This window comes from Ogataea parapolymorpha, chromosome III, assembly GCF_000187245.1.
Source record: "Ogataea parapolymorpha DL-1 chromosome III, whole genome shotgun sequence".
In the NCBI taxonomy this organism is placed as follows: Eukaryota; Fungi; Ascomycota; class Pichiomycetes; order Pichiales; family Pichiaceae; genus Ogataea; species Ogataea parapolymorpha.
Window position 1 is genome coordinate 935,035 of NC_027864.1, and position 15,083 is coordinate 950,117.

Here is a 15,083-nt window from a genome sequence, read left to right on the forward strand (position 1 = left end):
AACGTGGAGATTTGTAGCTTAAAAAAAAAGAAAACTATTCCTGAAACGAGATGTTTTGAAATTTCATTTTTAGTGTCTGCTTTCTTCAAACGGCGTGGCTGTGCAGGCACCTTTTAGTTACTAATAGGGTAGACAGATAATTTGACTGAAATATTAGGCTTTTATCTAAAATCCGAAGATTAGATATGTGTGCGAGGAGACTGATCCCAAATATCCCTCCTTGCAGCAAAAATGGCGTTGCTCTTTCAAAACGCAAACTAACGATTTGCTGAGTACATTTATTTTACTGCTCTCATTGAAAACACATCAAAAGAATATGATCGTTCATTGTAATAATTGATCCCTATAATGTGCTTGATGATTGATGAACTTTGCTGATCTCCTATCATTAACATCCTTAAGTTTTTCTTGTCTAGCCCAAACTCTCTTCTTGGCCTGAAGCTCCTTGCGATCTATAGATTGGACAAAATGTCTGGTTTCTGCCGCGACTAACGTTCCCTGGCCTTCTGTAAGTTCCCTGTCGGGCTTCAAATTTTGCTTGTAGTATCTCAATAAAGATCTATGACCAGCCACTTGACCGTTCGGAAGGTAAAGCTCGTATCCGTTAGTGTATAGATCATCCGTGGAAATTTCATCCTCTGAACCTTCATCAGCTCCATTGTCTGATAAATCTTCCCATTCTTCATCATTACCCGTAATATCAGCCTCCGTGTTCCCTGAATAACTGGACTCGAAATTATAAAATTCGGAGATTTCCAGCTTTTCATTTAAAGTTTCATAAGGAATTTTGCAATGCCCTTTTGCACGCATATGTTGTCTCACACTCTCGATGTTTCGACCCTGGAAATTGCAAGATAGACACATATTACCCAGTCCAACTTTCTCAGATAGATACAGTATTAATCCAGCTTTGTCAACCAAGTACTTTGATTCTGGAATAAACAATCCATGATTTTTGAACATGTGATCTATGTTTCCATCTAGGTCGGAAGACACGCGGCTACAAAACATACACGTGTCCAACGGTATCTCAACTTTGTTTTTGATCTTTTGGTCAATGAGCTGTTCGGTCTCCCAATCGTTATCATAACCGTCCCTAGTTTCATCATGAGAAGCATTATCAAATTGCATCGGGTTTTCCTTTCGGTCATTGATCAAGTTTTCTGCTTCGTCACTTTCAGTCCTCGTTTTATCATATAGAGGCACCTCGTCATTGGACAATATCATTCGTCGTCTCGCAATCTCCAGAAGCTGCTTTTTCTTTTCTAACAAAGCCTCCTTTTCCAATCTCCTTTGCTCTTTTTTAGTCATTTGTTTGCCGTTAGCCCCTGCAGAATCTTCTTTTATTCCATGTCTTTCACTGGTATTGGCTATATTTCCTACTTTCTCATTGAAAAGCTCTTCACTAATGGGAGGCAATTGTGAGACTCGTCTTTTGAGATTATATCTATGCCATTCAGTCTTCATGTGCGACCGCTGATCTTCAGGCCTTGAAAAAGCCAGCGAGCATGAGTTGCAAGTATATTGAAGCCTGGAAGACATGATCAGCAGAACTATTTGATCTGGAAGTGTTTTAATCTACTCTTGCCACCAAAATTTTTTTTCCCAAAAATTTTTATACATCTTGTTCTTACACCTCCCAATAATGACGAAAACTTATTGAAGCAATTCTGAGGATATTTCTGCGTTCATAGCCTGAGAGGTTAACAAGAGTTCAACGCCAATGACGAATATTGGTTTGATTCAATATAGTCTAACACGCCCAAGTCGTAAATAGGGTTTGACAATGATCGATTTCTAGTCAAACAAACGGTGGGATATTTAAAAGTACATTTGATTTTTTTTATTTTTTTAAACTCGCTTGTGGAACGTATGTTTGGCCAGCTGTTGCTACGCTAAGAAACACAGTTGTTAGTAGTAGCATGTGATTATTGTCAATGGAAGTATTGTAAGAGGGAGACAGCAGCCGTATTCAATTGTCCGTAAGATCTAAAATAGGCCCCGCTCTGTATTCGGCAAGTGGGGTTACATTCAGAAACCAACGAGCGGGATTGCAGCTCAGGTGGGGCTTTTACTCAAAAAAAGGCGGTCAACTAAATAAATTTCTTGCGCTCTAGATACCGGAATTAAGCAACACAATAAAAAATCCGAGAACATGGCGTGGGCTTGGGTTAGTTTTTCCGGTATATTTTTGCAATGTTTTGTATAACTACAGCTACGCCTTTAGAGTCATTTTGAAACAGGCGGGTCAAACCTATTTGGCGGAAAAAATGATGCAGGTAGGGTGCCCCGCTCTGGTGAATACTTAGAAGCTTCCCCCGCTCGAGCTGAGCTCAACATAAATTATTATTTCCTCGATAATTACGTAAAGAATAAGTTTTAAATAACAGGCTGACGCAGGTTCTTGATCTCAACAAAAAAGAAATACAAGTGAGGAGAATCGAGTTCGGTTGAAGAAGTTGTCTCAGGAGACGATCCGATTTGCCAAAATCCCTCTCAGACTTACGTTTGTATGCGGGCAGCCATTTCCAAAAAAATGTCTTCCAGATATAGCTAGTAGAGTAATTTGTATGAATAACGAACGTGGCAAGCCAAAATGGTGTGCTTTTTCCCTAACTTTGGGAGCGTAAGTGGGCAAAATTCGGACTTTGAAAAATCGCACCTTAGGTGATCACCAGATACCTGCACGGGATAAAATCTTATTGTTAATAATAATAGGCGAAATTCAAAACGGAAATAGATGCAGAAAAAAAAAACGATGCACTAACCATCAATCTCCGTTACACGGTTATTTGGATCACCTAATAGCTCGAAGAGCTGCGCTGTTTAATTCTTAACTTTAAAGTCAAAGCTGCTTTTTCACCAAATTGCAGTAAAGGTTTTCGCTTTTGATTGCTGAATCTAGTTAATACGAACACCGCTGATATCGTTTGCTAATAATGGAAGGCATTAGCAAACCAGTTGGCTTCGGAGAGAATAAAGAGAGTATGGTGAAGAGGGAGTTATCTGATGAAGATCTTTTTGTTTTAGAATCTCGGCTCAGTGAATCTGCTAGTTCAGCTAACTTGACCAACTCTCCATCACCTCCTCAAAATTCTAATCTATCCAATGGACACTCTACCAAACCTACCATATCAAGGACTACATCGTCTGGATCTTCTTATGTCCATCGCCAACACACACCTTCACATGGACATGGTTCACGCCATTTAGCTCATCATCATCATAACAATAGTGTGTTTCCGCAAAGGACGATAAAAAGGGAACCATCTGACTCACTTGAAGATGATGCCATCGAGGAAGCAGAGGGTTATGAAAACAAAAGTCACTCGCGTAACAAACCGCTGATAGAACAAGCTTGCGATTCTTGCCGAAGAAGGAAACTACGTTGTACAAAGGAATTGCCCAAATGTTCAAAGTGTATGGATCACGGATGGGAGTGTGTTTATTCACCCCGTGCTGTTCGATCGCCGCTTACCAGAGCGTATTTGACTAAGGTTGAGAATAGGGTAAAACAGTTGGAGACATTTCTTTTAAAGGCGTTTCCTGGTGAAGATTTAGAGCAGATGCTAGGTGGGTTTTCAAGAACTGGCTCAAGCATACAATCTTTATGCAATTCCCCAAACATGAGCGCATATTCACTTCTCTCACAAAATAAACAGCACTGCGATAATACAAGCAGCACGCAAACAATGCAGGATTTCTCACTAGATGCTTCGTCAACTTCGATCTTCAAAAAAGAGACTCCTCAACAAATTTTATCCCGTCTTCCAGATGAATTCATGGCCACCGATCTATCTAATAACACCAATTTTGATTGGTCAGAAGATGATGAAGAGAGAGAGAAAGGTTTGATGATGAACGGATCACCGTCGTCTCCATCGTCAATAACATCTTTACACGAACCAAAAAATTCGGTGATTTCTTTCAACTCGCTTGACCACCTTCATACAAGCCAAGCTCAGTCGTCGACTATCAGCACAAAGACCAACAATTCGTCTCTTTGTACTTCACCATATCTTCGAGCTGTTGCTCCTTCCTTTTCTACGGATGGGATGGGAGTCAATCCCACTACCAAATCAGGATTTTTGGGCGTAGGATCTTCGTCTTCATTTTTGAGGGTCATGAAGATTGACAAGATTGATGAGGAAGATGTCGCAGATTTTGTGAATTCTGGTGCCACAGATACGGATTTTGTCATGGATGATTTTGATTTGACATCTTGCAACAACAGTTCTGAAACAAGAAAGCCAATGAAATCCCCACCGAACGTGACCATGAATCCTCAGATCAAGAAGCAGATAGTAGAGGGGTTGAAGAGGGGTCTTGACAACATGGAACAGAATAAAATAGGCGAGGAGCTCGAGCAGTATCTGAATATGAGGTCAACACAAGAAGAGTTTTTGCAAAGCTATTTCAGATATTATCATACTTCCTATCCCTTTATTCATAAGGAAACATTCATGAAACATTACAGAAAACAGTTGCCTGTTAAGAATGAGGCTCATTGGCTTGTTTTGTTTAATACAGTTCTTGCCTTAGGCTGCTGGTGTTTACATGGGGATCATACTACCATTGATCTTGCATATTATCATCGTGCTAAGAAAGCTTTGAATACAGGTGCCAATGTATTCGAATGTGGTAATATTATGTTACTGAGTGCTTTGATTCTACTGAGCAATTACTCGCAAAAGCGGAATAAACCAAATACCGGATGGAATTTCTTGGGCTTAGCAGTAAGGATGGCAATATCTCTGGGAATGCACAAAGAGTTCAATGAGCAATCGAATAGTCGGGAAACTCGTAAAGAAGATCTGTTGAATCTTGAAATCAAAAGACGTCTATGGTGGGGTTTGTACATTTTCGACGCTGGAGCATCGATAACATTTGGAAGACCGATTAACCTGCCTCCTCCAGAAGTTGTTGATGTTAAGATGGTGAGCAACATAAATGATGATGAGCTTTCTCAGATCATTGAGAATATGGATGGTTGCAATACTGTTACAGAGGAAATGATCAACAAACCATATCCCACGTTATACTCCGCCTTGATTGCACAAACGAAACTGACTTTCCTAACTACACCATTTTACTCCAAACTGATCTCCAAGCCTGCTCCCACGTTACAGGAGTGTTTCAGCATGAACGCGACGTTAGAAAAATTCATTGATGAATTGCCAGGCTATTTTCATGAGGATGAGTCTGTTGCTAAACGAGAATTTTTCAACTCTTTACCAACAAATCTTCGTCAATCGACGAATGAATCACATCTACCTGAATGGTTTTTGCTCTCCAGAAATAGGCTCATTTGGAGATATAGAAACATGCAAATAATTTTGTTCAGGCCTTTTATTTGGCAAAGAATTGTGGGAATTTCCAATCCTGAAGTGATGGAAAGCTGCAAAACTGAGGAAGCCAAAGAAGGAAGAAGAATTTGTCTCAAGGCAGCTTCTGAAACAATCAAGTCAATTGATAAATTTGTGAAGGATAATGAATCTCATCTATCCATCATTGCCGTGTGGTATGCAACATATTTCTTGTTCCAGGCTGTTTTGATCCCAATTGCTTGCCTGTGTTCTGACTCTTCATCTTCACATTCCACTTCATGGATGGATGATATTAATCGCGCTAAAAATGCCTTGTTAGTTATGTCAAAATATAACTCAATGGGGTCTAAGTTGACTAAGGTTATAAATAAGCTTCTGGGCCAAAAGTCAACTCCATCAAATTCGAAGCAAACAGCACCTAGTGAAAAACAATTTGCTAGCTATCCAGTTACGAAGGTCAACAGTACATCTTCGAACGATTCTCTTTATAGCCACCCATCAAGTTGTTTCGCCAATCAAAGATATCCGACAACAGTGTCTTTTGATGGATCAAAGCTTGCGAAATTAACGGAACCGTCAAAGAACTTCATGGATAACGTGAGTGAAGATATTAGCGCCCAGAACATGGAATCGTTCGTGTCCTTGGACACTTATTTGAATCTTGATACGGACAACACCCCTGATTCTGCAATGTTTGACTTTGAGAAAAAGAGGAAACTGTCGAATGCAGAAAATATGAAACCTTTCAACTCGTCTAGCACATCGCTTTTCAATACAGGACATACAACTTCAGCTTCCAATTCCGTTGCCACTCTGAATAATTTTGACCTGGACCCTGGTACAGAGCACAAGGATAAGGAACAGCATTCCAACAAAAAAGAGCTATTAAATGATATCTACTCAATGCTTTTTGACGAATTTACTGATCCGATGGCCTTTAGCGTCTAACGACTTAGTTATGTTTTTATGATGTTTACATAATGTTTATAGATATATAGTAATGATTTACGTTTATAGATTTAGATTTCGCACCACAATTAATAGGGCATAGAATTGCATGACCAGTTGACCTCTATTGGCTTAATAAATATAGATCACGAATTTTAGCATACATCTTACATGGTTTAGGGTAATTGACAGTTCAATAAATAAACGAAATAAATAAGGGGAATAAGATAATTGTCTAATCATTGATCAATAGGATTAACTTCCCCAACTTTCGGAGGTGAAAGACTTATGCCCCATTTTTCCTCACCTTCTCTAACCTCATAATATTTCTTCAAGTCAATACCATGATTCTGATGATTTACGAAATTGAACCAAGGAATAAGACCGAGCATCATGTGGCTATCTTTAGAGTTTCTGGAAGCGACATCTTGTAGATAAGGTGTAAGAGATGAGGCACCATATGGATTCAGATTTTGGCTCAGAAGCTTTTTTATTTCATACCTGTCTTTCTTCACTTCCCTCCCATTTTCAGTTTGCCCTTTGAATCGCAGCACAGATCTTTTATATGCAATAAGAAAACCACCAATAAAGCCTAGTACACCAGCAGCTCTCAAATGAACTGCTGGAGGTCTTCCAATTTTAGCACCTGATGCTGGCTCGTACTTCTCTAGCCCAAACAAGCCTAATGGTAAAAATAGAGTGCCTGTAACCCAAGCAGCGTAATCAGACAATCTGAAGTATCGCACAACTTTAGTGAACTCCGGATCTTGGTCAATCAACTAAATGGTTAGATCACAACTTCCCCCTTCTAGTATGCTAGATGCTACTACCTACCTCAAACGTTTGCCTAGCCATTGCATAAAAAAGTATCAGTATTTGACTGAATTAAAGTGGGGAACTGATATCTGCAGACCTTAGTGAGACAGAGTTTGATAATAAATTACGTAATCAGACAACAACAGAATTTTTTTTGTCGCTCGTCGAAGGGCATCCAGGCAAACAAATATAGACGCGTTCCGATTCAACTTGAATTAATTCAATAAAGCCGTATCCTTAGTTAACGCTAAAATTTCGTGAGATCAAAGATATTTTTGTGATGGTTGCAAAGAGGAGACCTGGAATTGTACTCACATTAAACAGCAAAAAACCAACAGTCATTGATGAAGTTGACACATCCGAAACCTTGAGCAAAGATACTTATATGAGCATCATTGACTCCATCAATGACCTTATTGATGAAGACTATGGTGTAGCAATTATTGGAGATTTTATAAAGCTGCCTCCTAAAAAATTGTATCCCGATTATTATCAATTAATTGAGTCCCCAATCTCCTTAAATGAGATAAAAGCGAAGGTTAAAAAGTCGGACCGCTACTCAGTTCAAGAATTCCTGAAGGACTTTCAATTAATGGCAAACAATGCCAATACTTATAATGACCCTCAAAGCTATATTGCGAAGAATGCCAACAAGATATATGAATTTGTTGAATCTAAAATAGCAGATATCATTTCGAATTCCAAGGGCTCTGAAACATCACACACGAAGAAAAAAGTCAAAGCAGCAAAGCGAGCAGAAGGGGGAGCTAATGATGGTGGTCAGGATTATACTGTTGACCTTAAAAACATTTTGAAATCAATCATAAACTATAAGGTCCCTTCTAGAGGCAAGTTATCGACACCGTTCATGGATCTTGTAGATGGTGAGATGTATCCAGACTACTACAAGATCATCAAAGAGGGAATGTCATTCAACTTGGTCAAACAAAAGCTTGACGATGGCGAATATGCTGATGATAAAGATGGAGTTGTCAGTTTCAAGCACGATATTAACCTTATTTTCGCTAACGCCCAAACTTACAATCACGAGGATAGCCTTCTTTACCAAGATGCGGTGATTCTTCAAAAGTTTGCAAAGGAAAAAATAGAAAAGCTGGAGTCATCAATTTCATCATCATCAGAGCTAGAAGATGCTTCTCTTGACGATTATGACAGCAAAAGTCTACCTAGGTCTAAAAAAACAAAAATTACTGTCAAGAAAGAGGACAATAAGAAAAAGAAGTTACCAAAATCGAGAAAGAGAACGATCCACGATGTGGAAGAGGAGGATGAAGAGAATGAGGAAAGCGGACAAGATTCTGACGATGATGAGCAAATTTCTGAAGATGACGAAAGCGTAAGACGTGCTAAGCGCACCGACACTCATGAATACAATGTTGAATATCCGGTAGAGGAGGGAAGTCTTTCAGAAGAACCGGCCTTCATACAAGGTCACGAAAAAAAGGCACAAACGAATTCTCATGTCAAGCAGATCACTATCTCGTCCAGCACTAAAAGTTATTCACAAACAGATTCTGACAGACTCTATGAACTCACCTTCTTGAACCCTGATACGATGAATGCAATAACACTCCCATCTGACATTGTGGGACAGCCTTTTGTTGTCTTCGTATCGCTTTCGAACTCCATCATAAACGAGCGCTATCACTCTGAACTGAGAGTGAATAATGAAACGGTAAAGCCATTTCCAATTGCAATATCTTATGATGGTAAAGGTGAGAATGACTTTTTGGCTGCAAGATATGAGATCAAAGCTGGCTACGGAATTAATCTAGTCGAATTCATTCTCAAAGTACCAGAACTCAAAGACACTGCTAAAGGAGAGACCTTAGCGGAAGAGGAGTCAAAGTTTCGTCGCCGAGCTGCTGCTTTGAGTCCTATCAATGCAACTATTAATGCGGAAGACAAGAACTACGATGTCCAAAGAATCAAGATATGGATAAACGTTTCTCAATAAATGTCTATGTAGATTAAATACGACACATATTTCATTACTTAGTCGAACTCTACCTTCAGGGCACCAATATTGCTGGTGTCGAATCGAATGCATCTGTCAAAAGGAACATCCATTTTCTCTTCCAAAATAGCAAGCTCTTTTTCCATTTCCTGGCAAACTTCACTGCAGTCCAGGACCTCAATTTGCGTCAAGCCGCGTGCACCAACAGAATCATATCCCCCAATTGCCTGCAATTGGGGCGTAGAGTTTTGATCTAATGAAGCTAATGAGGTTGCCGTCGGTACATCTACTGTTTTCAAGGATGCTTGATTTTGTAGGGATGGCGAAACTGGATCCTTGAGCATGAATTGCGACTGAAAATGTAGGAAATTTGTTAAGTCTATGAGATGGTCATTTGTCGAGTTCAGTATGCTATTCAGTTCTTTATTTCTTTGCTCTAAAATTTGCTCCTCATATTGTTGTTGCACAGCTGATGACGATATGTTCTCCCCAAGGAGAGGCGTAGTTTCGTCAAAGTCATCATCGGCTGGCGGATGAAGGCAAGACAGACAAATACCCATTGGAAGACAGAATTAGATTATGGGTTGATTAGTGAAAGAAAATGGTGTTGAGATGTTAGAAAATTTAAATACTGTATTTAGTGGCAAATACTGAATTGAAGCACTTCATAGGTTGAAACACTTAGACCTCCCTTTTTTAATAGCTAGCAGATTACTATAAATGGCTGGCCTAAGTTTCGATAACTTTCAAAGAAATCAGTTCCTTTCAAAGAATGGAGTCCAGACCCCGCAGGCAATTTCCACTGGTACCACTATCGTGGGATGCAAATTCAATGATGGCGTCGTGATTGCTGCGGATACCAGAGCTACGGCTGGACCTATAGTGGCAGACAAGAATTGTGAGAAACTGCATCGTCTAGCTCCTAGGATTTGGTGCGCAGGTGCAGGAACAGCAGCAGATACCGAAATGGTTACGCAGTTAGTTCAATCTAATTTAGAGTTACACTCGATGTCCTTGAACAGAGAGCCAAGAGTCTCTTCAGCACTACAAATGTTAAAGCAACATCTCTTCAAATATCAAGGACATATTGGGGCGTATCTGATTGTGGCTGGAGTGGACCCCAAAGGAGCTCATTTGTTTTCAATTCATGCTCATGGTTCTACAGACATTGGTTTCTATCAATCTTTAGGTTCAGGATCGCTTGCCGCTATGGCAGTTCTTGAACGTGATTGGAAAGAAGATTTGACCAAAGAGGAAGCCATGAAACTATGCGCAGATGCTATTGAAGCCGGTATTTGGAACGATTTGGGTTCGGGCTCCAACGTCGACTTATGTGTGATGGAAGTCGGCAAGGACGCACAATTATACAGAAACTACTTGACTCCTAATGTCCGAGAAGCAAAAGCAAGAAATTATAAGTTCGAGAGAGGAACAACGGCTATATTAAAGGAAAGCATCTACAATCTGTGTGAGGTCGAGGAAGTTAGGGTGACGACCAGGGATGCAATGGAGGTTGACGCTTAGGAGACATCAAGGTAAAGTACATAGATCATTTGGCATTGAGTTGCTTTAAAACTTCAATAGTTCCTTCAACAATTGCTTGATGTTCAAGAGCATGTATTCTAGCTTCCCACTCTTCGAGCGATTCTTTCTTAACATCGATTTCTTTCACAATAAGAGGAGCGCCTTTGTCGACTTCCTCGATAACGTAGTGAACCATACAACCACCTTTATCAACTAATCCTTCTTGACCAGCTTTCCAGGAGCGCTCGATCGCATTCGTTCCTTCGAACTGACCAGGAAGAGCAGGATGAAGATTAATAATTGGAATCTTGGCTTGATGGAGAGGCTTGAGGAAATCGGAGGATAATATGAGCATCCAGCCAGCGCACACGATAACATCTGGTTTGAGCTTTCCAATTATGATATTTACTAAATCTTTGTTAAAATTGGCTCTCGCTTCATTTCTTGCATCTTTGTTCTCCTTAGGAATCCCTTTATAGTATGTTTTGAGTTCATGGGTCAGTGTTGGTATGCCTGCTTGAGATGCTCTTTCAAGACCATATGCTTTGGAGGACGATGAAATAACATGTGTAATTTTCCCTGGTATTTTACCGCTATTGCAATTGTCAATAAGCGCCTGTAGGTTTGACCCATTCCCCGAAATCAGAACCAAGATGGATGGAAGAACCATTCTTGAAAATATTTCAATTTTTAAATTAGTTCCTGTCATTTTGATCAGACCGAAAAAATATTCTAAATACAGTTGTTAAGTAATAAATAGAGGTGTTTCTTATCTATTATATCGCCTAGAGTCAGAAGTAAGCCATGAAGTTACGGCTGATGTTATAAAGATCTGATCAACGGCAATGAGATTTATGACAAAGATGATAACCGAAGAGGACGGAATGTTAAGGAAATCTCAATCATCTACTCTCGTATTTGAATTGCGCCCTCTTCTTTCCAAGTTCAGAAACGTTGTAGAGAAGTGTGTAGTCTCATGAATTTCATAAAAATAAAAGAGAGTAAAATAAATCAGGCTTGCTTCTCATAACTGGGATCAGTTATGTGAGTAATATAACTTTGTGCTGTCACATGGATCATCTAGATATCAAATTAGTTGTTCACGTGAATTAGCCGACAACGCCAATTATGATCGCGTAATATTAGAAGTTCAAACGTCAGCGATAATTAATGGGATAACGGTAATCCCTTTTTCTGGGTTGTCGTAAAACAATCCTCTTACGGCGAAACCTATCTGGATATCTGCCTACTAAGCTTCGACACATTGCCTTCATATTGCAGTTACATGGTAACAATGTGGTGAACGAGACGGATTCCAAAACTTCAGGGAGACTTCTATTCAACACAAAATGGAGCCCCTACTTTTTTTTCACAATAGTCCAAACTGAAGTTGACCTTGCCTAATATATTTCAGTAATGAAACACATTTTGATAACAGTGAATAGGTATTGCTTCGGCTTAGTTGCATAACTATTTTGCACATTAGGTTCGTCTCATGTATTTCCTTGAGGTTTAGCTGATCGATTGATATTATTCATACAATATCATCTATTTCTCCAAAAAAATTCAATTCCTAGCAATTGTTGACATAATGAATTAGAGTTCATATTGATGGTGCAAAAGTAAATAGAAAGTACCTGAGATTCAAACAGGTAAGGCCGTGGTCGTCAATTTGGCTTCTTGAGCCACCAGATCTTCAGATCTTTGTATGATTTATGGCTGTTTTTGAACAACTGTTTTTCATAGCTATCGAGATTATTCATGAATTCTAAATTACCACCTCTAAAATGATCATTCAACTTGAAGCTTAAATCGTTTAATTCACTTGCTCTGTCAACCAATGCCTTACTTATAAGCTCCACCAATTCCGCGTCTCCGAACATGTTAGACCATTTCGTAACTATGCGATAGTAGAACATGTATGGATTCAGGTTGAGCCGCAAAGCATCTGACTTTATAAAGTTGAGGAAAACGGGCGAAAAGAATTCAGGCTCTAAAAGTTTCAAGAATGTAGTTTCTCTATACTCGTCATTTTCTTCGTAATCAGAGGAGTTGGATATAGAGCAAATGGCTAGGATTTCAGCCAGCCATATGGGCAGTTCAAGTCTGACGTTCTCTTTTATTGGGCAACCAGGCTCACCATTCAAATAGCCCAGTCCTGGGATGGTAATTGAAAACTTGCATGGCAATTTCTTTAATGTTAGTCCATTGCACGAAAAAAACAAAAAACAACTTACCTGACTGTCTGCCAGTATATCATCTATATCATAGTAGCTCATAAATCAGTGGTGTTTATTTTCAGCGATTAATGTGTAAATCTGTCCCTGCTGTTCCGATTATCAAACGTGATCTATCCTGAGTTCTTCAGGAACGCGTCTCGAAAAATATTATACATGTTTTGCACAGCCAGCTAGCTATTTATTTATTTTGGATCTGCAGATAAACGTTCCGACATTTATTTTCAAATGTTCAAAATTTATTATACATAGCAAGTCTGCAATCCTCTGTAATCTTTTCCATCCATTCGTTTTCATCATGCTCATTAAAGTCAGTTTGTGGATCACGTATCACCATGCTGTCCAAGGCATCAAATATTTGCCTGTCCAAGTTGTTCAAATTCTCATAAGTGAGATCGGCTTCAAGTTTAAAGTTGAATTTATGAGCTAGTTGCTTCAGTAGAACATCTTTTCGCTGAAAGTTATTGATTGAAGATCGGAAGTGGCGAATGTAGACAAAGGTCAAAATATGGGGGACCCACTGTTTTTGTAACGTATTGTTGTCCGTTAAAAGGGACTGCATTATTATTCTCAAAGCAGGTGAACTCTTGAGCCTGTAAAACTCTTCAAATGAATTCAAAATTTGAATCATAGTTTTCAATCTTTTGCACTCGCGAGCATGTTTCATGAATATAGTCATGGTGGAACTTTTCGGATTGATGCCTCGAAGCTTGTGTTCTTGAATCATAAATTTCCACGCACCTTCAAAATCATTTCCAGTCTGAAGGAACTTGAAAATTATGCTATTCATGCAATTGACATCAAGTCTCCCATCGGTGCTGTGATAGTACTCTAATATCTCGAATAGAGAGCAGCCCCTGTTCAGCATGTCAACAATGTGGATGTCTTGAAATTGACTTGCAGCTCGGTGCAGACCATGGGAAAGAATTAGTTGTTTCAATTCTTGCTTAGCAGGCACCTCCGTAGGCATGAGGCTCAACGATATGTAGTATGTGCAAAGATCCGTCTTGACGTTCAATGATTTCATTCGCATTAAAATAGCTTCCCAAATAGCCAACCGCTCACGTATAACGTTTGTGTCTTTCAGGTAATGCTTTCCCAAAAGATTGAATGTCATTGCATTGGGCTTTTTATTATCTTTTTCCATACGGCGAAATATTCTTTTAATCATGATTTCATCATTTTTGTCCAGGAAAAAGTCAATCAGCTTGTTGCAATACTTCACTGAGTGCATGAAACCAAGTTGGTCGTTTGCAAAGAGTTTTCGCAGAATAGTTGCAGCTTTGTGAGAATTGTTAAGAAATTTGAATGTTGTCAGTTTATGAACGAACTCACGAAGTTGTTTCTCTGTCCTCGGTTTTGGAGGCAATTTGGGGAATTCGCTTTCAATCCATAAAAGTCTAAAGACTCTATGGAATGAACTCTTCCTGTACGAAAGTTTTGAAAAATCGTCGGTGAGATCCATAAGCAAACCAAATATTCGCTGGGACGTGTAGCAAATGGCTTCAAAGTCTTTTCCGTGATGTCGAAGGCCACTTTTCAGTTCATGCGGACTGTTTGGTATCACTCTATTATTGTCCGATGGAGTGGAGTATAGTTTATTCTTCGGCGAGTAGGCAATGCTGATAGACGATAGCATGCCGAATCTTCCTCGAGATCCATATGACGGTCGCACAAGCCAGTATGCCTGGCTTATATTTTTCGTAACTAAGAACTGTATCATATTATGGCCATTTTTCTTATTTTAATGCTGCGGCTGTGAGAGTGAAATCTTTATGTTAAGGATCCTACCTAATATTGAAATATTTTTTTTGTACTTTTTAAGGATCTGGACGTGTACAATATAATTCATGGGCGCTGAGAAATTTGTCCAGGCAGATTCCTAAAATTTTTTTCAAGTTTAAAAAGTTAGTTGAGCTTATCAGTTTTCACCTCGTCAACGCTGATCTACATATTCAACAATAATGAGCAGAGAAGGATTTGTCCCTCCTACGGCAGCAAATTTGGGAAACGCGGCTTCTGGAATCCAAAGTCTGAAAGATTACGGAGTGAAATACATCTGTGCACAATGTGCAGTCAACTTTTCTCTCTCCCCAAAAGAACCCGTTAGATGCAAGGAATGTGGTCACAGGGTTCTTTACAAAGCCAGAACCAAACGGATGGTTCAGTTCGAGGCTAGATAGTTGCCTTCTCAGTGTTGTTTCAAGACCATTTAAGAGAGCGAGAATTGTATAATAGTAAATGGTGTTCACG

The 15,083-nt window shown here is 39.4% G+C and overlaps 9 protein-coding genes across 9 annotated transcripts; 3 read left to right on the forward strand and 6 right to left on the reverse strand.

The window, feature by feature from the left end:
• Window positions 1-324: 324 nt before the first annotated feature.
• On the reverse strand, window positions 325-1,311 carry HPODL_00685 (Pre-60S factor REI1; the record flags this gene model as incomplete). The annotated part of the gene is made up of 1 exon (XM_014080646.1): window positions 325-1,311. One exon carries the CDS (start codon window positions 1,309-1,311, stop codon window positions 325-327), a length of 987 nt encoding a protein of 328 aa, XP_013936121.1.
• A 2,381-nt stretch (window positions 1,312-3,692) lies between these two features.
• On the forward strand, window positions 3,693-6,275 carry HPODL_00686 (uncharacterized protein; the record flags this gene model as incomplete). The annotated part of the gene is made up of 1 exon (XM_014080647.1): window positions 3,693-6,275. One exon carries the CDS (start codon window positions 3,693-3,695, stop codon window positions 6,273-6,275), a length of 2,583 nt encoding a protein of 860 aa, XP_013936122.1.
• A 239-nt stretch (window positions 6,276-6,514) lies between these two features.
• On the reverse strand, window positions 6,515-7,130 carry HPODL_00687 (uncharacterized protein; the record flags this gene model as incomplete). The annotated part of the gene is made up of 2 exons (XM_014080648.1): window positions 6,515-7,054; window positions 7,110-7,130. The coding sequence occupies 2 exons, from the start codon at window positions 7,128-7,130 to the stop codon at window positions 6,515-6,517; spliced, it is 561 nt and encodes a 186-aa protein (XP_013936123.1).
• Window positions 7,131-7,371: 241 nt separating this feature from the next.
• HPODL_00688 (Protein polybromo-1) lies at window positions 7,372-9,069 on the forward strand (the record flags this gene model as incomplete). Its single annotated transcript, XM_014080649.1, has 1 exon — window positions 7,372-9,069. The coding sequence occupies one exon, from the start codon at window positions 7,372-7,374 to the stop codon at window positions 9,067-9,069; it is 1,698 nt and encodes a 565-aa protein (XP_013936124.1).
• Window positions 9,070-9,107: 38 nt separating this feature from the next.
• On the reverse strand, window positions 9,108-9,629 carry HPODL_00689 (uncharacterized protein; the record flags this gene model as incomplete). The annotated part of the gene is made up of 1 exon (XM_014080650.1): window positions 9,108-9,629. One exon carries the CDS (start codon window positions 9,627-9,629, stop codon window positions 9,108-9,110), a length of 522 nt encoding a protein of 173 aa, XP_013936125.1.
• Window positions 9,630-9,789: 160 nt separating this feature from the next.
• HPODL_00690 (Proteasome subunit beta type-2) lies at window positions 9,790-10,593 on the forward strand (the record flags this gene model as incomplete). The annotated part of the gene is made up of 1 exon (XM_014080651.1): window positions 9,790-10,593. One exon carries the CDS (start codon window positions 9,790-9,792, stop codon window positions 10,591-10,593), a length of 804 nt encoding a protein of 267 aa, XP_013936126.1.
• A 25-nt stretch (window positions 10,594-10,618) lies between these two features.
• Window positions 10,619-11,263, reverse strand: HPODL_00691 (Phosphoribosylglycinamide formyltransferase; the record flags this gene model as incomplete). Its single annotated transcript, XM_014080652.1, has 1 exon — window positions 10,619-11,263. One exon carries the CDS (start codon window positions 11,261-11,263, stop codon window positions 10,619-10,621), a length of 645 nt encoding a protein of 214 aa, XP_013936127.1.
• A 997-nt stretch (window positions 11,264-12,260) lies between these two features.
• On the reverse strand, window positions 12,261-12,872 carry HPODL_00692 (Subunit of the GINS complex (Sld5p, Psf1p, Psf2p, Psf3p); the record flags this gene model as incomplete). The annotated part of the gene is made up of 2 exons (XM_014080653.1): window positions 12,261-12,785; window positions 12,831-12,872. 2 exons carry the CDS (start codon window positions 12,870-12,872, stop codon window positions 12,261-12,263), a joined length of 567 nt encoding a protein of 188 aa, XP_013936128.1.
• Window positions 12,873-13,062: 190 nt separating this feature from the next.
• Window positions 13,063-14,553, reverse strand: HPODL_00693 (uncharacterized protein; the record flags this gene model as incomplete). The annotated part of the gene is made up of 1 exon (XM_014080654.1): window positions 13,063-14,553. The coding sequence occupies one exon, from the start codon at window positions 14,551-14,553 to the stop codon at window positions 13,063-13,065; it is 1,491 nt and encodes a 496-aa protein (XP_013936129.1).
• Between the last annotated feature and the right edge of the window lie 530 nt (window positions 14,554-15,083).